The sequence below is a fragment of the Ahaetulla prasina genome, chromosome 7 (genome assembly GCF_028640845.1).
Source record: "Ahaetulla prasina isolate Xishuangbanna chromosome 7, ASM2864084v1, whole genome shotgun sequence".
Lineage (NCBI taxonomy): Eukaryota > Metazoa > Chordata > Lepidosauria > Squamata > Colubridae > Ahaetulla > Ahaetulla prasina.
Genome location: NC_080545.1, coordinates 82,940,625 through 82,954,622, shown reverse-complemented (window position 1 = coordinate 82,954,622; position 13,998 = coordinate 82,940,625). Strand labels below are relative to the sequence as shown.

General features: G+C 43.1%; 1 protein-coding gene across 1 annotated transcript in view; it reads left to right on the top strand.

Moving 5' to 3' along the window:
- LOC131201698 (sodium- and chloride-dependent GABA transporter 2-like) overlaps positions 1–13,998 on the top strand; it is a 90,621-nt gene that overhangs the window by 38,839 nt on the left and 37,784 nt on the right. Inside the window, exon 6 of the mRNA XM_058189798.1 lies at positions 7,793–7,927. Coding sequence (XP_058045781.1) covers positions 7,793–7,927 — 135 coding nt within the window. The remainder of the gene's footprint in view (positions 1–7,792; positions 7,928–13,998) is intronic.

Here is a 13,998-nt window from a genome sequence, read left to right as displayed (position 1 = left end):
AGAAAACCTCCTTTGTGGATATATTCTAAGCCAAATGGCTCAAATAATTAAAAAGGGTTTTGTTTTAGAATTCCTGTTAATATGGGCCTCTGGTGGCTCAGACTGGTAAGACAGTCTGTTATTAACAGCAGCTGCTTGCAATTACTGCAGGTTCAAGCCCCACCAGGCCCAAGGTTGACTCAGCCTTCCATCCTTTATAAGGTAGGTAAAATGAGGACCCAGATTGTTGGGGGCAATAAGTTGACTTTGTATATAATATACAAATGGATGAAGACTATTGCTTGACATAGTGTAAGCCGCCCTGAGTCTTCGGAGAAGGGCGGGATATAAATGCAAATAATAATAATAATAATAATAATAATAATAATAATAATAATAATAATAATAATAATAATAATAATAATAATAATAATAATATGTATTTTTTTCCAATTTAACTATAACTTTTATGGAAAGTAGTGAATGAAGAAACATTGTCAGAAATTTCAAAGCTTCAATGATTCCTTGTCAGTTGGAGGCTAAATATAATGAATGGGTTTCACAAATCAGAGTAATGTTTACTTTAATTACAGTCTGTTGAGCGAGCTTCGTTCAGGCATAACACCAAGGTACAAGTCTTGGTTAGAAAACACAATTGCTGGATTTACAAATTGTGCTAAATCCAAATTAATTTTTTTTTTTAATTTTTATTTGCATTTATATCCCGCCCTTCTCCAAAGACTCAGGGCGGCTTACACTATGTCAGGCAATAGTCTTCATCCATTTGTATACTATATACAAAGTCAACTTATTGCCCAAATTAACAAATTAAGCCATTTTCTAGCTTTATGTAATGTAGTAACTAAGCCGTGCCTTTCTGTTGCTCAGTGATCAATAGTCACTTCCATCACCAAATCTTGTATATAAAAAGTTTTGAATTCAATCTCCAGTAATTCTCAATGAAAACAAATTAATTGGTTAGTTTGGGAATAATTTTCCTGCATAAGTAGGATATCCCACCAGTCAGAATAAATCAGAATTCTTAAATGTTGTTCTTCTATCTGCCCTAACATCCTAAAACTCTGTAATTTGTTCATGAATATAAGTAATCATTTTTGTTGCAGTTTGGGAAGAAATAAATCATTTTTTTTCATAATATATGTTTAATCCACATTTCAAAATGGTAACAGGAGCTTGAAACCTTATAAAATAAAATATTGACATTGGAAATAATCAAACTAAAATCATGTTTTGCAGGGAAAGCTTGCTTAGCTTTGCATCCTTGTTAAATTTTTATTTTTGAGAGAGCCGCACATCTCATTTATTTTGGATCAATGCTTGCTGTTTGTAAAAACAGGATTGTTCTTTGCAACAGGATGTAGTGGATGGAATTCTTTACCAGGGGTGGGACTGAAAGGTTTTAGCAACCGGTTCTCTGCCGGGTTGTTGAGTGGATGTGGCCATGGGGGCATGGCCTACTCAACCTCCTGCACCACGGTGGGGGGGATGTTTTCGCCTTCTCCTGGCTCTGGAGGCTTTCCTTGAGCCTCCGGGAGGTCAAAAATGGCCTCCCCCAGGCTCAGGAGGCCCTCCGGAGGCCGGGAATGAGCCCGTTTCTGGACTTCTGAACTTCCAGGAAATGGCCTCCCACAGGCTCAGGAGGCCCTCCGGAGGCCGGGAATGAGCCCGTTTCTGGACTTCTGAACTTCCAGGAAGCCCATTTTTTGTCTTCCTAGCATGTTTGTGTGGGCCCTGCACTTACCTCGCATCCAAAATGGGCCATATGGAGACTCCTGAGTGGGGCCCGGAGGGGTGGGCAGGGCCAGCCAGTTCTTGCAACTACCAGTTCAGCAAACCAGATGTAAAATTAGCATCCGACTCACCCGAACCGGTCCAAACCGGCTGAATACCACCCCTGTTCCTTACCCACAATGCCACTGCATCCTCTCAGGGACAACTGCATAAAACCCTGGGATGCAGCCAGATGGGTAGTGCTGCCACTAGAGACTTTATTTCAAGAAGTCCTTCTTTGCCTGGTTTACTCAGGAGGGACCAATGACAGTTCTGCTTATTCCTTAATCACCAATCAAGCAGGAGAGTGTGGTCTAAAGGCTGGGAATGTACATCACTGATTGATTAAGAATTCATAGACTCATAGGGCTAGAAGGGACACTGGACATCTAGTAAAGTCTTTGTTGTTCATATAAAAATTAAAGAACTAGAAGAGAATTAAAAGGTGAAGATTTCCTCTGTCCAGTCGTAGCTGACTCTAAGGGATGGTGTTCATCTCTGTTTCTTAACTGAGGGAGCCAGCGTTGTCCAAAAACCTTTCCGTAGTCATGTGGCCAGCATGAGCAGTGGTAGGATTCAGCTGGTTCAGGCAAACTGGTAGTTAAATTGCTGGCTGGCTCCGCCCTGCCCTGCCCCTTCCAGGAATCCCCCCACATCCCATTTTGGCTCCTAGGTAAGAGCAGGGAGGCCTCTTAGGCCCAAAACAGAGTGCAGGGGGTGCAGCACGGCCCTCCTGCAGCCCATTTTTGCTCCCAGAAGGCTGCAAGGAAGCCTACTAGGCCCAAAATGGGGCGCGGAGGGGCAGCGTGACCCCACCGTGGCCCATTTTTGCTCCCAGGTGGGTGCAGGAGGCCAAGTGCTGCCTATCACACCCCTGGCCTTGCCCACCATGGCCATGCCCACTCAGCCGGTCATTAGGGCAGAGAACCAGTTGTTAAATTATTTGAATCCTACCACTGAGCATGACTATATGCTGTGGTGCATATCAATGCATGCTGTTATCTTCCCACATAAGTGGTACCTATTTATTCACGTGTGCATGCTTTTGAGCTGCTAGAAAGGGAGAAAGAAAGAATTGAAGAATCAGTTCTGAAGAGGCTAGATTTAATCAGTCATTCCTGGAAAACACACAACCCCCCCCTCCCAAAAAAAATCAAAACGAAACAGCTCAGATCATAATCCATACAGTAACATCAACATTCTAATCTGCATCAGGTTTCATTTGTACTTACCCAAAGTTCTCAGATCTTTCATCTGAATTTCTATGCTTATAGTATCAGCTCTTACTTGGCTTCAGAAATATTGAAGAGAATTCCAGGAGGGGAAAAGCAACAGAGAGTTGCCTCAATGTTTTTTAAAAAGAATCTTCTGAATCTTCCCACTCTTGATTGGTTCCTCAGTATTTGATTTTCATAGAGGGGCTTTGGATGTTCTTGAACTGGACTGATGGTTTACATTTTAGAAAAACTCTTCCAGTCTCCAAAACTGTTCAAATGGGATTCAGACTGTATAGCAGCAACTCTTGAAATCTACCTGAACTTCCACTAGTTCAGGCCAGGGGTGGCATTCAGTTACCTTCGCTACCTGTTCGCAAATGTGAGTGTGCGCATGCACAGGGCTTTCCGCGCATGCACAGGGCGTCAAAAATGTGGATAAATGGGATGTGATTACATTTGGGTGTGTGGGCAGAGCTTCCCACAACCACCGCTACCAGTTTGCTCGAACCGGATAGAACCAGTTGAATACCACCACTGGTTCAGGCACAGAAGGAACAAATTCTGACTGTGATCCAGACATAAGACTTACACATAGCAGTTAGAACTGCATCAGAACAAAACCAGGGTGAGCTGTCCAGGCAGACGTAGCATGAATATTGACAGGTGCACACACCCGATTTGTGAACCCTATCCCCCATTTGCCTCTGATTCTTGTGGGGTTGCTACCCAGAGTTTGTGAACCTCTGGGCTAAAATCCGTGCTGAGCTAGATGATTTTTTTAATATATGCAGGTGAATTCCATTTCATTCCACTCTGTAACTTTATTCAGGAACCTTTTCTTCATTAGTGCTCCATTCTCTGGGCTGGGAAAATGTTGATTCTAGTCATTAATGTCCTAAAAGAATGAAGAGAGTTTACAGGACAAGTGGCTTCAGTATCTTTCATTCTGTTAACAGCCCGTCATGTTTATTGTTACTAACATAGGCACCTCGTGGGGTAAAATCCACAATGACAGAAATAAATAAATCGATGAAACATGAAATTGTCCACAGAGTTGTGATGCAAACTTTTTGCATTTGAACTTTCAGTACAAGTATGCCAGTAATGCATGCCATCATTTGCTACCCCAGGGACGCCTATGGGCTGCTGAGTTCTTGTCTTGGATTCTGTACCAAAGATATGTTTGGGTTTCCATTTTAAATATTTTCTTCTTGTAACTCACTCAGGGCATGATATTTCTGATTGTTGCATAAGCCTCAAACTCAGGATACTTGCCGTTTTTCCTTTGTCCTATCTGGGCATAATGAAAGATGTGATTATACCTTAGGGTTGCCTCCCAGGGCTCAAAGAAATGGTGAAACCCTATCGCTGTATAAAGTTTCTGCCACATTTTGCACAATGTAGGTATGGCTGAATAAATATGTGCATATATAGGCATGCATGCTATAGAATAAGCACAAACATCCACAATTTGCCAAGTACATCATAGCAGATGGACACAACTTCAGTTCAGGGGTCTCCAAAATCTTCAGCTCATCGGTCCCTTCATGAAGTTTCAGGCCTCCAAACCTTTATTACGTGAGAATAATTTAATAAATACTACTTGAACCAATAGTGTTATGAACAATAAAAAGACCAACATGGTTCATCGGTGACCATTTTGGGGAGTCCTGCTCTACCCATTTGGGAAGAGTTTTTTGAGAGATATGTATTGCTTCTCACATTCTCCTTTTCACATTCTTTTCCCTTTTTCACACTCCCCCCCCTCCCTTTTCACATTTTTCACATTTTCTGTCAAGCAGGAGGGAAAAAACAGACGATTCCTACCGGTGTTCTGAATTGATTTTTGCAGAGAACTTGTGAAGTTAGCCAGAAGTCAGAAGCTCAGGAGGAGTCTGGTAACACCTTTTTCCAACTAACAAGTTCCAACTTGTGTCTTTTAATAACATTTGTTAGTCAGAAATGATGCTCTCAGACTCCTGAATTTTGCTACCACAGGCCAGCTTGGCTGTCTTCCTACAAAAGGCTGTGTGTGAGGATAAGAGGGAAGGCAACTATCTCTCCACCAGATCAGATCAGATCAGATCAGATCAGATCAGATCAATCTTTAGTAAGATCATCAGAGGTAGGTTTCAGCAGGTTCTGGAGAACCGGTAGCGGAAATTTTGAGCAGTTCGGAGAACGGGTAGTAAAAATTCTGACTATCCCCACCCCCATCTATTCTCTGCCTCCCAATTCCCAGCTGATCGGGAGGAAATGGGGACTTTGGACCTTCCCCAGGAGTGGGGAGGGAATGGAGATTTTACAGTATATTTCTCCTGCCATGCCCACCAAGCCACGCCCACAAAGCCACGCCACACTCACCAAGCCACACCCACAGAACCGGTAGAAGAAAATTTTGAAACCCACCATTGAAGATCATAGACCACTAGCATCATTGTTCTGTATAAGACATTGGTTCCAGAGGTGGGTTTCAGCAGGTTCTGACCAGTTCTGGAGAACCGGTAGCGGAAATTTTGAGTAGTTTGGAGAACCGGTAATAAAAATTCTGAGTGGCCCTGTTCCCATCTTGGGACTGCCTCTCAAGTCCCAGCTGATTGGGAGGAAATGGGGATTTTGCAGTTACCTTCCCCTGGATTGGGGTGGGAATGGAGATTTTACAGTAGTAAAAAATTTTGAAACCCACCACTGGTTGGTTCCCTTAACCTTGTTCCTAATTGTTCTATATGATTTATTATTGGTGAAAATAAAATTGCTGCTAGTAATTAAGAGAATGCTTATGATGCGGAGGAAAAATGCCCAAGATCGTTTGAATGTGGCAGATGTTGACAAGAGAGGAAAAAATATTTCAAAGGGAAAAATTGCATTTTACTAGTAGCTGCTCAAATATGCCAGCAGGAAACCCTGCTAAAGATTGCATGCCAATTTCTGAGGCAGAAACTGGGCACATGTCAGAGTGATGAGCTATTTGTGTGCAGGTATTTCCTTCAAATGGACCCAAAGCTTTTGATTCTGTTCTTTTGGAGTTAATGGGAAGGGGAGGAGGGAAATGCAGGTAGAATTTAAAAAGTGTTTTAGATTGAATTTCTCTCTTTATTCCGTGACTCATGATCTGTTCCTAGTGCCTGTTTAAAATTACTAGGGCCCATCTCGAGAAGGGATTTTGTGTCTTCTGTTTCTCTTTTGGGTTTAAACTTTATATGGGAGGAATGGAGAAATGGAATAAAATATTAGTGAAGTTAGAAATATATACACTAGGATTTAGTATGGGCATTGATTGCATTGCTTTCCATTGATTATAATTGATGTTGCAGTCCTGCTGTGCTAGATATTGGAGTATGGCAAAGAAGGACACTGCAGAATGGTGACATTGTCTCCAGCCAGCTATGAAGCACAGGATATTTTATTTTTATTTTATTATTTTATTTTATTTATTTGTCACAACATTATATACAGAAACATATATTGAAACAATAGGACAGGAACGGTAGGCACTTTTGTGCACTTATGCACGCCCCTTATAGTCCTCTTAGGAATGGGGTGAGGTCAATGGTAGACAGTTTTTGGTTAAAGCTTTTAGGAGTTGGAGAGGAGACCACTGAGTCAGGTAGTGTATTCCAAGCATTAACAACTCTGTTACTGAAGTCATATTTTCTGCAAACAAGGTTGAAGCGATTGACATTAAGTTTGAATCTGTTGTTTGCTCTTGTATTATTGCTATTGAAGCTGAAGAAGTCTTTAACAGGAAGGACATTGCAATAGATGATTCTGTGTGTTAAACACAGGTCTTGTCGGAGTCGGCGGAGTTTATTTATTTATTTATTTATTTATCAAACTTATATACCGCACCATCTCCCGTAGGACTCAGGGCGGTTCACAGGCATAGTTGCAGAGCACTTCAAGATATGGGCTCTCCAGAACATCCTGGAAGCTCCTATATTGTCTCATCCTATTTTCAGCTGTGATTTCATTTCTATCTACTACATAATACCTTACTCAATAAGGCATAATTATTAAGTGGGATATATGCCATTCACTGCTCAGACTTAAGACCTGGATAACTGACATTTCCAATTTTAAGAATGACACACACATCCAGTGGTGAAATCTTCCATGGGTTGTCACCAGTTTGCTGCCTGCACATGCACAGTGCACACCAAATGAATGCTGTGCACGCATGCACTGTGTGTGCCAAACAGATGCTGCACTCATGTGCGCAGTGCGCATCAAATGCACACTTTGCACTGAAAAAGGAGCCGTTTTTTTTTTGTTTGTTTTTGTTTACATTTATACCCCGCCCTTCTCCGAAGACTCAGGGCGGCTTACAGTGTATAAGGCAATAGTCTCATTCATTCTTCATAGTTTGAAGGTAAGTAGAACAGCGAGGTGGGAGAACAGCTGTGCCGCACAATTTATAAGCAGGAAATCTTGTTTTCTAGCGAATATATCGCTTCAGATGAACCAGTAGCTTTTATTACTACCGGTTCACCCGAACTGGTGTGAACCGATAGCATTTCACCCCAGCATGTATCCCTAAAGCAATTCTCTTCTTCTTTTCACCCTTCTGTATTCTTCAGCCAAAGTTGAAAGAGTAAGGTGGTGTTACATAGTCTTCTGCAACCTGATGGGGATGACAATTCCAAGAACGTCCAGCCTACGTTTTAAGAGTGGCTGTCCCAAAACATCTGAAGGACATTGAGCTAAGGAAAATCATCATAGGCTTGCTGAAAGCACCATTGGTCTGTGACAACCTGGTTGTTCTGTACAGCAATTGTTTACACTGAGTGTCTTTTGGTCTTTACCAGGTAGTATACTTCACTGCCACCTTCCCATACCTCATGCTGATTGTTCTGTTGATCAGGGGGGTCTCCTTGCCTGGAGCATCTAAAGGGATCCTCTTCTATCTTTACCCAGACCTCACTCGACTCAGTGATCCTCAGGTAAGTTAAGAAAAAGGAGTGTCTCTTTCTGCTAATAGAGCTCTTTGGTAAAATTCTCTTCCTCTCTTTTACCCAATCCAATATAACCCACCCCACCCCACCCCAACCCAACTCAATCTAACCCAACCCAATCTAACCCTACTCAACCCATTCATTAATTCCAATTTACATGGCATTTATAGCCAATAGTTCTCTGAAGCGAATGCATCTCATTCTATCTCTCCTAACCTCTAGACTAGACTAGATTAATAGAATATAACTAGCCCAAAGCTACTCAGAGAGCTCCACAGACAAAGGATAACTTTAATTATATTTCCGAATCTTAACCATTATACCATCTTGGCATAAATCAGGGGTCGGCAACCTTAAACCCTCAAAGAGCCACAAAAGTGTTAGGAACTGTTCAATATTGGAGCCGACCGGAAGTCTGGTTCCCTCACCATAGAGTTTCCTCCTAGTGTGGGGTCCTTTTTCCTCTATCTGTCTTAACCAAAAGCCCTATCAATTGTGGAAACGACCGGAAAACCCACCCCTAGCCATAGAGTCTCCTCCTGGCATGCCATGCTTCCCTCCCTCAACTGGAAGCTCCTCTCAAAATTGTAGCGCTGACCAGCGACAGGGCGCCGCAGCAGAGGGATGAAAAAGCCACATGCAGCTCCAGAACTGCAGGTTGCTGACCCCTGGTATAAATTAATCTTTTTAAACATTTTATTTTAACTTCTGCTTTTAAGCGATCTCCTTCCATCCAGAGTTATTTAAAAACAAGATGTGCAGCAAATAAAATAAATCAATAAATAAATCTCCTGTAGAGAGCAATCAGGGAAGAGCTTTACATTGAGCAATGGAGACAGCAAGTTTGGTCTAGTGGTTGTGGCATCAGGCTAGAAACCAGGAGACCATGATGAGTTCAAGTCCTGTCTTAGCCATGAAAACCAGCTGGGTGATTTTGGGCCAGACACTCTCTCTCGCAGCCCAACCCACCTCACAGGGCTTTGGTTGTTGGGAAAATAGGAAAATATGGCTGGATATTGGATAATTGCTACCAACCTGCCTTCCATTGAGGACCTGTATACTGCATGAGTCAAAAAGAGAGCTGTGAAAATATTTACAGATCCCTCGCATCCTGGACATAAACTGTTTCAACTCCTACCCTCAAAATGATGCTACAGAGTACTGCACACCAAAACAACTAGACCCAAGGACAGTTTTTCCCCAAATGCCATCACTCTGCTAAACACATAATTTCCTCAACACTGTCAAACTATTTATTAAATCTGCACTACTATTAATCTTTTCATCGTTCCCATCACCCATCTCCTTCCACTTATGACTGTATGACAGTAACTTTGTTGCTGGTATCCTTACGATTTATATTGATATTGATGGTTTCCTGATTGCTTATTTGTACCCTATGACTATCATTAAGTGTTGTACCTTAGAATTCTTGATGAACATATCTTTTCTTTTATGTACACTGAGAGCATATGCACCAAAGACAAATTCCTTGTGTGTCCAATCATACTTGGCCGATAAAAAATTCTATTCTATTCTATTCTATTCTATTCTATTCTATTCTATTCTATTCTATGTTCTCTGCTTTGAATTATTTTGGTCTTTACCAGGTAGTATATTGAGTTATTTGTAAAAATAATAAAAGGTGGGGAGCTGTATGTATGTATGTATGTATGTATGTATGTATGTATGTATGTATGTATGTATAGATCGATCGATTGATTGATCGATCGATTTTAGGGGACTCAAGAAGGGATCCTTAGAAGTATGCAAACATTCCTATTTTTCATTTGGAAGATACCTCGTTGACTGATTCTTACTTCCTGGTTATATCGTTCTGCTCATAATTCTAAAGCGGGAGAAAAATGCTGAGTACTGCAGCATCTGTAACCTTGCTGCAGCCTGGAACTCTACTCCGTGGAATGTCAGTTAGAGTTACTATCAAACCTTGCTGTTACAAAGACATCTCTTTTGCTTCTGCTGTCAATCTCCAGCCTTTTCCCTGATTTTCTGTCTTTAACCTTTTGTTTTTGCAGCATTTTGGAATCACAATAATTCTGCTGACTTCCCTGCTTTGCTTTCTGCTTACAGTTTCTTTGCTGAGTCTATACATTGTAATAATCCCAAAGGGAATTTTCCTCTTTTTTTTTTTTTTTGCCTTTGCTTTGCTATTCTGTATGGATGGATACCATGTTTGCATCCTCCTGCTTAGTTTCAGAATTCATTTTCCAAATAAAACCTTATTCTTAGACAGTGATAGTCTAACTAAGATGAAGAGGACCTTAGAATATGTTTAATGTGACTTTCCTATGGGTCGACTCTCCTTCTTTGGGCAGAATGAAGCCGTTGCCTAGTCTTGTTCTGAGGGTACTAACAGGAACACAAATTACTATACGTAAATCCAAGGACAATTTTTTGTCCTATTTTAGGCAGAAAACATGAATCCCTGCCCACCCACCAAGCCCTGATCCCAACCCCCCTCCCAAAATATCTCAATGAGTTTTTCCCTATTCAGGGTCCTCCAGAAATATTTCCCAGAATTCCAGCCATCACTATTAGAGAAAGCAAAATGTATCTATTATAATATGGATATACATATTTTTTGGGGGGGTAATTAGAACCATCCATGGCCTTTACAAGCTATGTCAGTAGCCGCATTTCTGAAAGCGTTTGGAGCCAAAATATACCCTTGTTCCAAAATACAGACTGGATTCAATTTACAGGAATCCAAAAGAACTTCCTAAATGCCATGAGGATAAAACGTAAGAGCATCCTGAGCAGTAGTAGGTTCCAGAGGTGAGTTTCAGCAGGTTCTGACCAGTTCTGGAGAACTGGTAGCGGAAATTTGAGTAGTTTGGAGAACCGGTAGTAAAAATTCTGACTGCCCCTGCTCCCATCTATTCTCTGCCTCCCGAATCCCAGCTGATCAAGAGGAAATGGGGATTTTGCAGTATCCTTCCCCTGGAGTGGGATGGGAATGGAGATTTTACAGTATCTTTCCCAATGCCACACCCACAGAACCGGTAGTAATTTTTTTTGAAACCTACCACTGGTGGATTCCACTTACCTTCGCTATCAGTTCGGAATTCTGAGCGCATGTGTGGCACTTCTGTGCATGCGCAGAGCATCCGTGATGACGTCTGGGTGGGTGGGCGGAGCCTCCCGCCACCGTCACTATCAGTTCACCTGAACTGGGGTGAACTGGTAGAAACCCATCAGTCATCCTGAGGATTATGAAAAAAGGGGGCGGGGAAAGAAAGGGAATATTAGTTAAATAAAATACAACTGAATCAGAAGTGGGTTTCAGCAGGTTCTGACCAGTTCTGGAAAACCGGTAGCGGAAATTTTGAGTAGTTCGGAGAACCGGTAGTAAAAATTCTGACTGGCCCCGCCCCCATCTATTCTCTGCCTCCCGAGTCCCAGCTGATTGGGAGGAAATGGGGATTTTGCAGTATCCTTCCCCTGTCATGCCGACCAAGCCACACCCACCAAGCCATGCCACGCCTACCAAGCCACATCCACAGAACCGGTAGTAAAAATTTTTGAAACCCACCACTTAACTGAATTAACCATAATTCCTATTTTTTGGTTTTGCCAGTTGGATCCTTTCAGCCAATCTCCATCTCAGTTTGTAGAATTCAGGAGCGCTGAGTTCAAAGGTTATCCTTGTGATTTTTTTTTTCTCCCTGCCTCTCCTCATATGAAGAAAACATTTACAGGTAATGACCAAAAAATACTGACGAAAAGGCATTTTCACAATGCTTAAGAGGCACGGAATATACCGCGAGAGGCCACCACACATGGGAATGCGAGCGTTTCAAAGGAACAGTGATCAGCTTGTCTTCCTAAAAGTTCTTTGCCCAACTGTGTTTTTAATCTCCTCAGGACAAGTTGCTCCAAGTCAAAATCCAGGGTCCTGCTGAGCTGCTGTACCAGCCTTTTGTGCTGAGACGGTGTCTCCAAAGGAGATTAAAGGGATGTGTGCCTGGAAAAAAAAAATAGGTCAGCAAAACCCTTCGTAACCTTTTAAACTCCTCTCAAGCTAGCCTAAAATCTAGCAAGCGCTTGTCAAAAACCATATAGTTATCCCACTGTGTAGCTTTACCTCACCCCTCATCTCGAGGCTTGATGTCAGTCTAAAACAGGGGTCTCCAACCTTGGTCCCTTTAAGACTTGTAGACTTCAACTCCCAGAGTCCCTCAGCCAGCTTTGCTCTGGGAGTTGAAGTCCACAAGTCTTAAAGGGACCAAGGTTGGAGACCCCTGGTCTAAAAAGTACATTTTAGTTTACCTCTGGACTCGCACGTTTAGATTCGCAAAACCAGGCTGCCATTCCTTTGCTTGCATTGATGGGAGATTCACCCTCGTGACCTTAACATTTGGGTGATTTTTTTCCCTCCTGTTAAGATTTGCCTTTCCAATGAAGAAGACAATGATTGCTGCTGCAGGGGGTCAAAGAGGGGAAGAGACACAAAGGGGAGGTGAATCACACCTCATTAATACCCGCATACAGACTTCTGCAATGAAAAAATAAAATTGGCGAAGTTGCTCAATTTCTCCAATAATATCTATGGCCAGGAGTACATCCTATCACTTCCCATGTTCTGAGGTGCTTTTTCAAAAGGCAACTGGACTAGACTAATTTTTTTTTCCTTGAGAGGGGAGGAAGAAGAAGACATTTCATTTTTCATCCAAGAAGCATCGTCAACTGTGACTGAATGTTGGGTGTGCGCGTGTGTGGAAGGATGGGTTTCGATTGGATGGGGTGGTGGTGGAAGCAGTGGTGGGTTGCGCCCAGTTTGAACTGGTTCTATAGAACCAGTAGTAAAACCGGCGGAAGGCTCCGCCCACTGACCTGAATGTCATCAAAAGTGAACTGCGCATGCGCAGAAGAGCACGCACATGCGTGAGCGAAGCAAGCACACGCACGCAGGCACGATGCGAACTGGTAGTAAAGGTAAGTAGAACCCACCCCTGGGTGGAAGGATTGTATTTCTTTGCAACAAAGATGATTAGGAGACTGCAAGCTAAAACATATGAAGAACGGTTAAGGAACAGGGCATGGCTAGTCCAGTGAAGAGAAGGACCAGGTGTCGTGTCCCACTCCTCCGCTGACCGCCGGGTCAGGGAAATCCGAATCAGGCGTGCCTCTGCAGCTCTGCCAAAGTCCTAGCAAAGTCCTCAGGGCAGGCAGGAGATCAGAAAGTGACTTCAGCAAGATATGTTTAGACTTTGCCTGACTCAGAGAATGCCAGAAAGCAGATCCTTTATATAGGCCATGGGGTGTGGCTCCATGACTCAGCACTTATCCAGGCCTGCCCCTCCCTTCCTTCTGTTGCCTCCGCCTATCAAGTCTTCTGACGCGAGGGTCACTCCAGTCGGCAGCTGTTGGCAATAGACCTCCCTCAGGCTCACATGCTGTGGAGGAGGGGGAGGGGTCTAGTTGCTCCGTTTGCCTGGGCATGGAGCCAGAGCTGGGGGCTGGAGATATTTCCTCCTCTTCAGCCTGTCTGGGCATGGAGCCAGGGCTGGGGCCGGGAGGCATACTAGAACATTCCTCCGTGTTCGGAAGCAGATAAGCAGGCCCTGGCTGTGGTGAGATTGGGCGAGACACAACACCAGGGGAGCAGTGGTGGTATTCAGCTGGTTCTATCTGGTTCTGGCGAACTGGTAGTGATGGCTGCGCGTAGCTCCGCCCACCCACCTGGAGGTAATCACATCCCATCTATCCACATTTTTGATGCTCTGCGCATGCGCGGAAGCCCCTATGCAAGCTCAGTTTTGCGTGCACGCTCACATTGTGGTAGCGAAGATAAGCGAATACCACACCTACAGGGGAGACATGATAGCAGTGTGCCAATATTTGAGGGGCTGTCACAGAGAGGAGGGGGTCAACGTTTTTTCCCAAGCAAGGAGAGATTCAACCTAGAAATAAGGAGACATTTTCTGACAGTAAGAGCATTCAAACAACGGAACAGCTTGCATTCAGAAGTTGTGCAAACTTCATCACTTCATCACTGGAGGCTTTCAAGAAGAGACTGGACTGCCACCTGTCAGAAA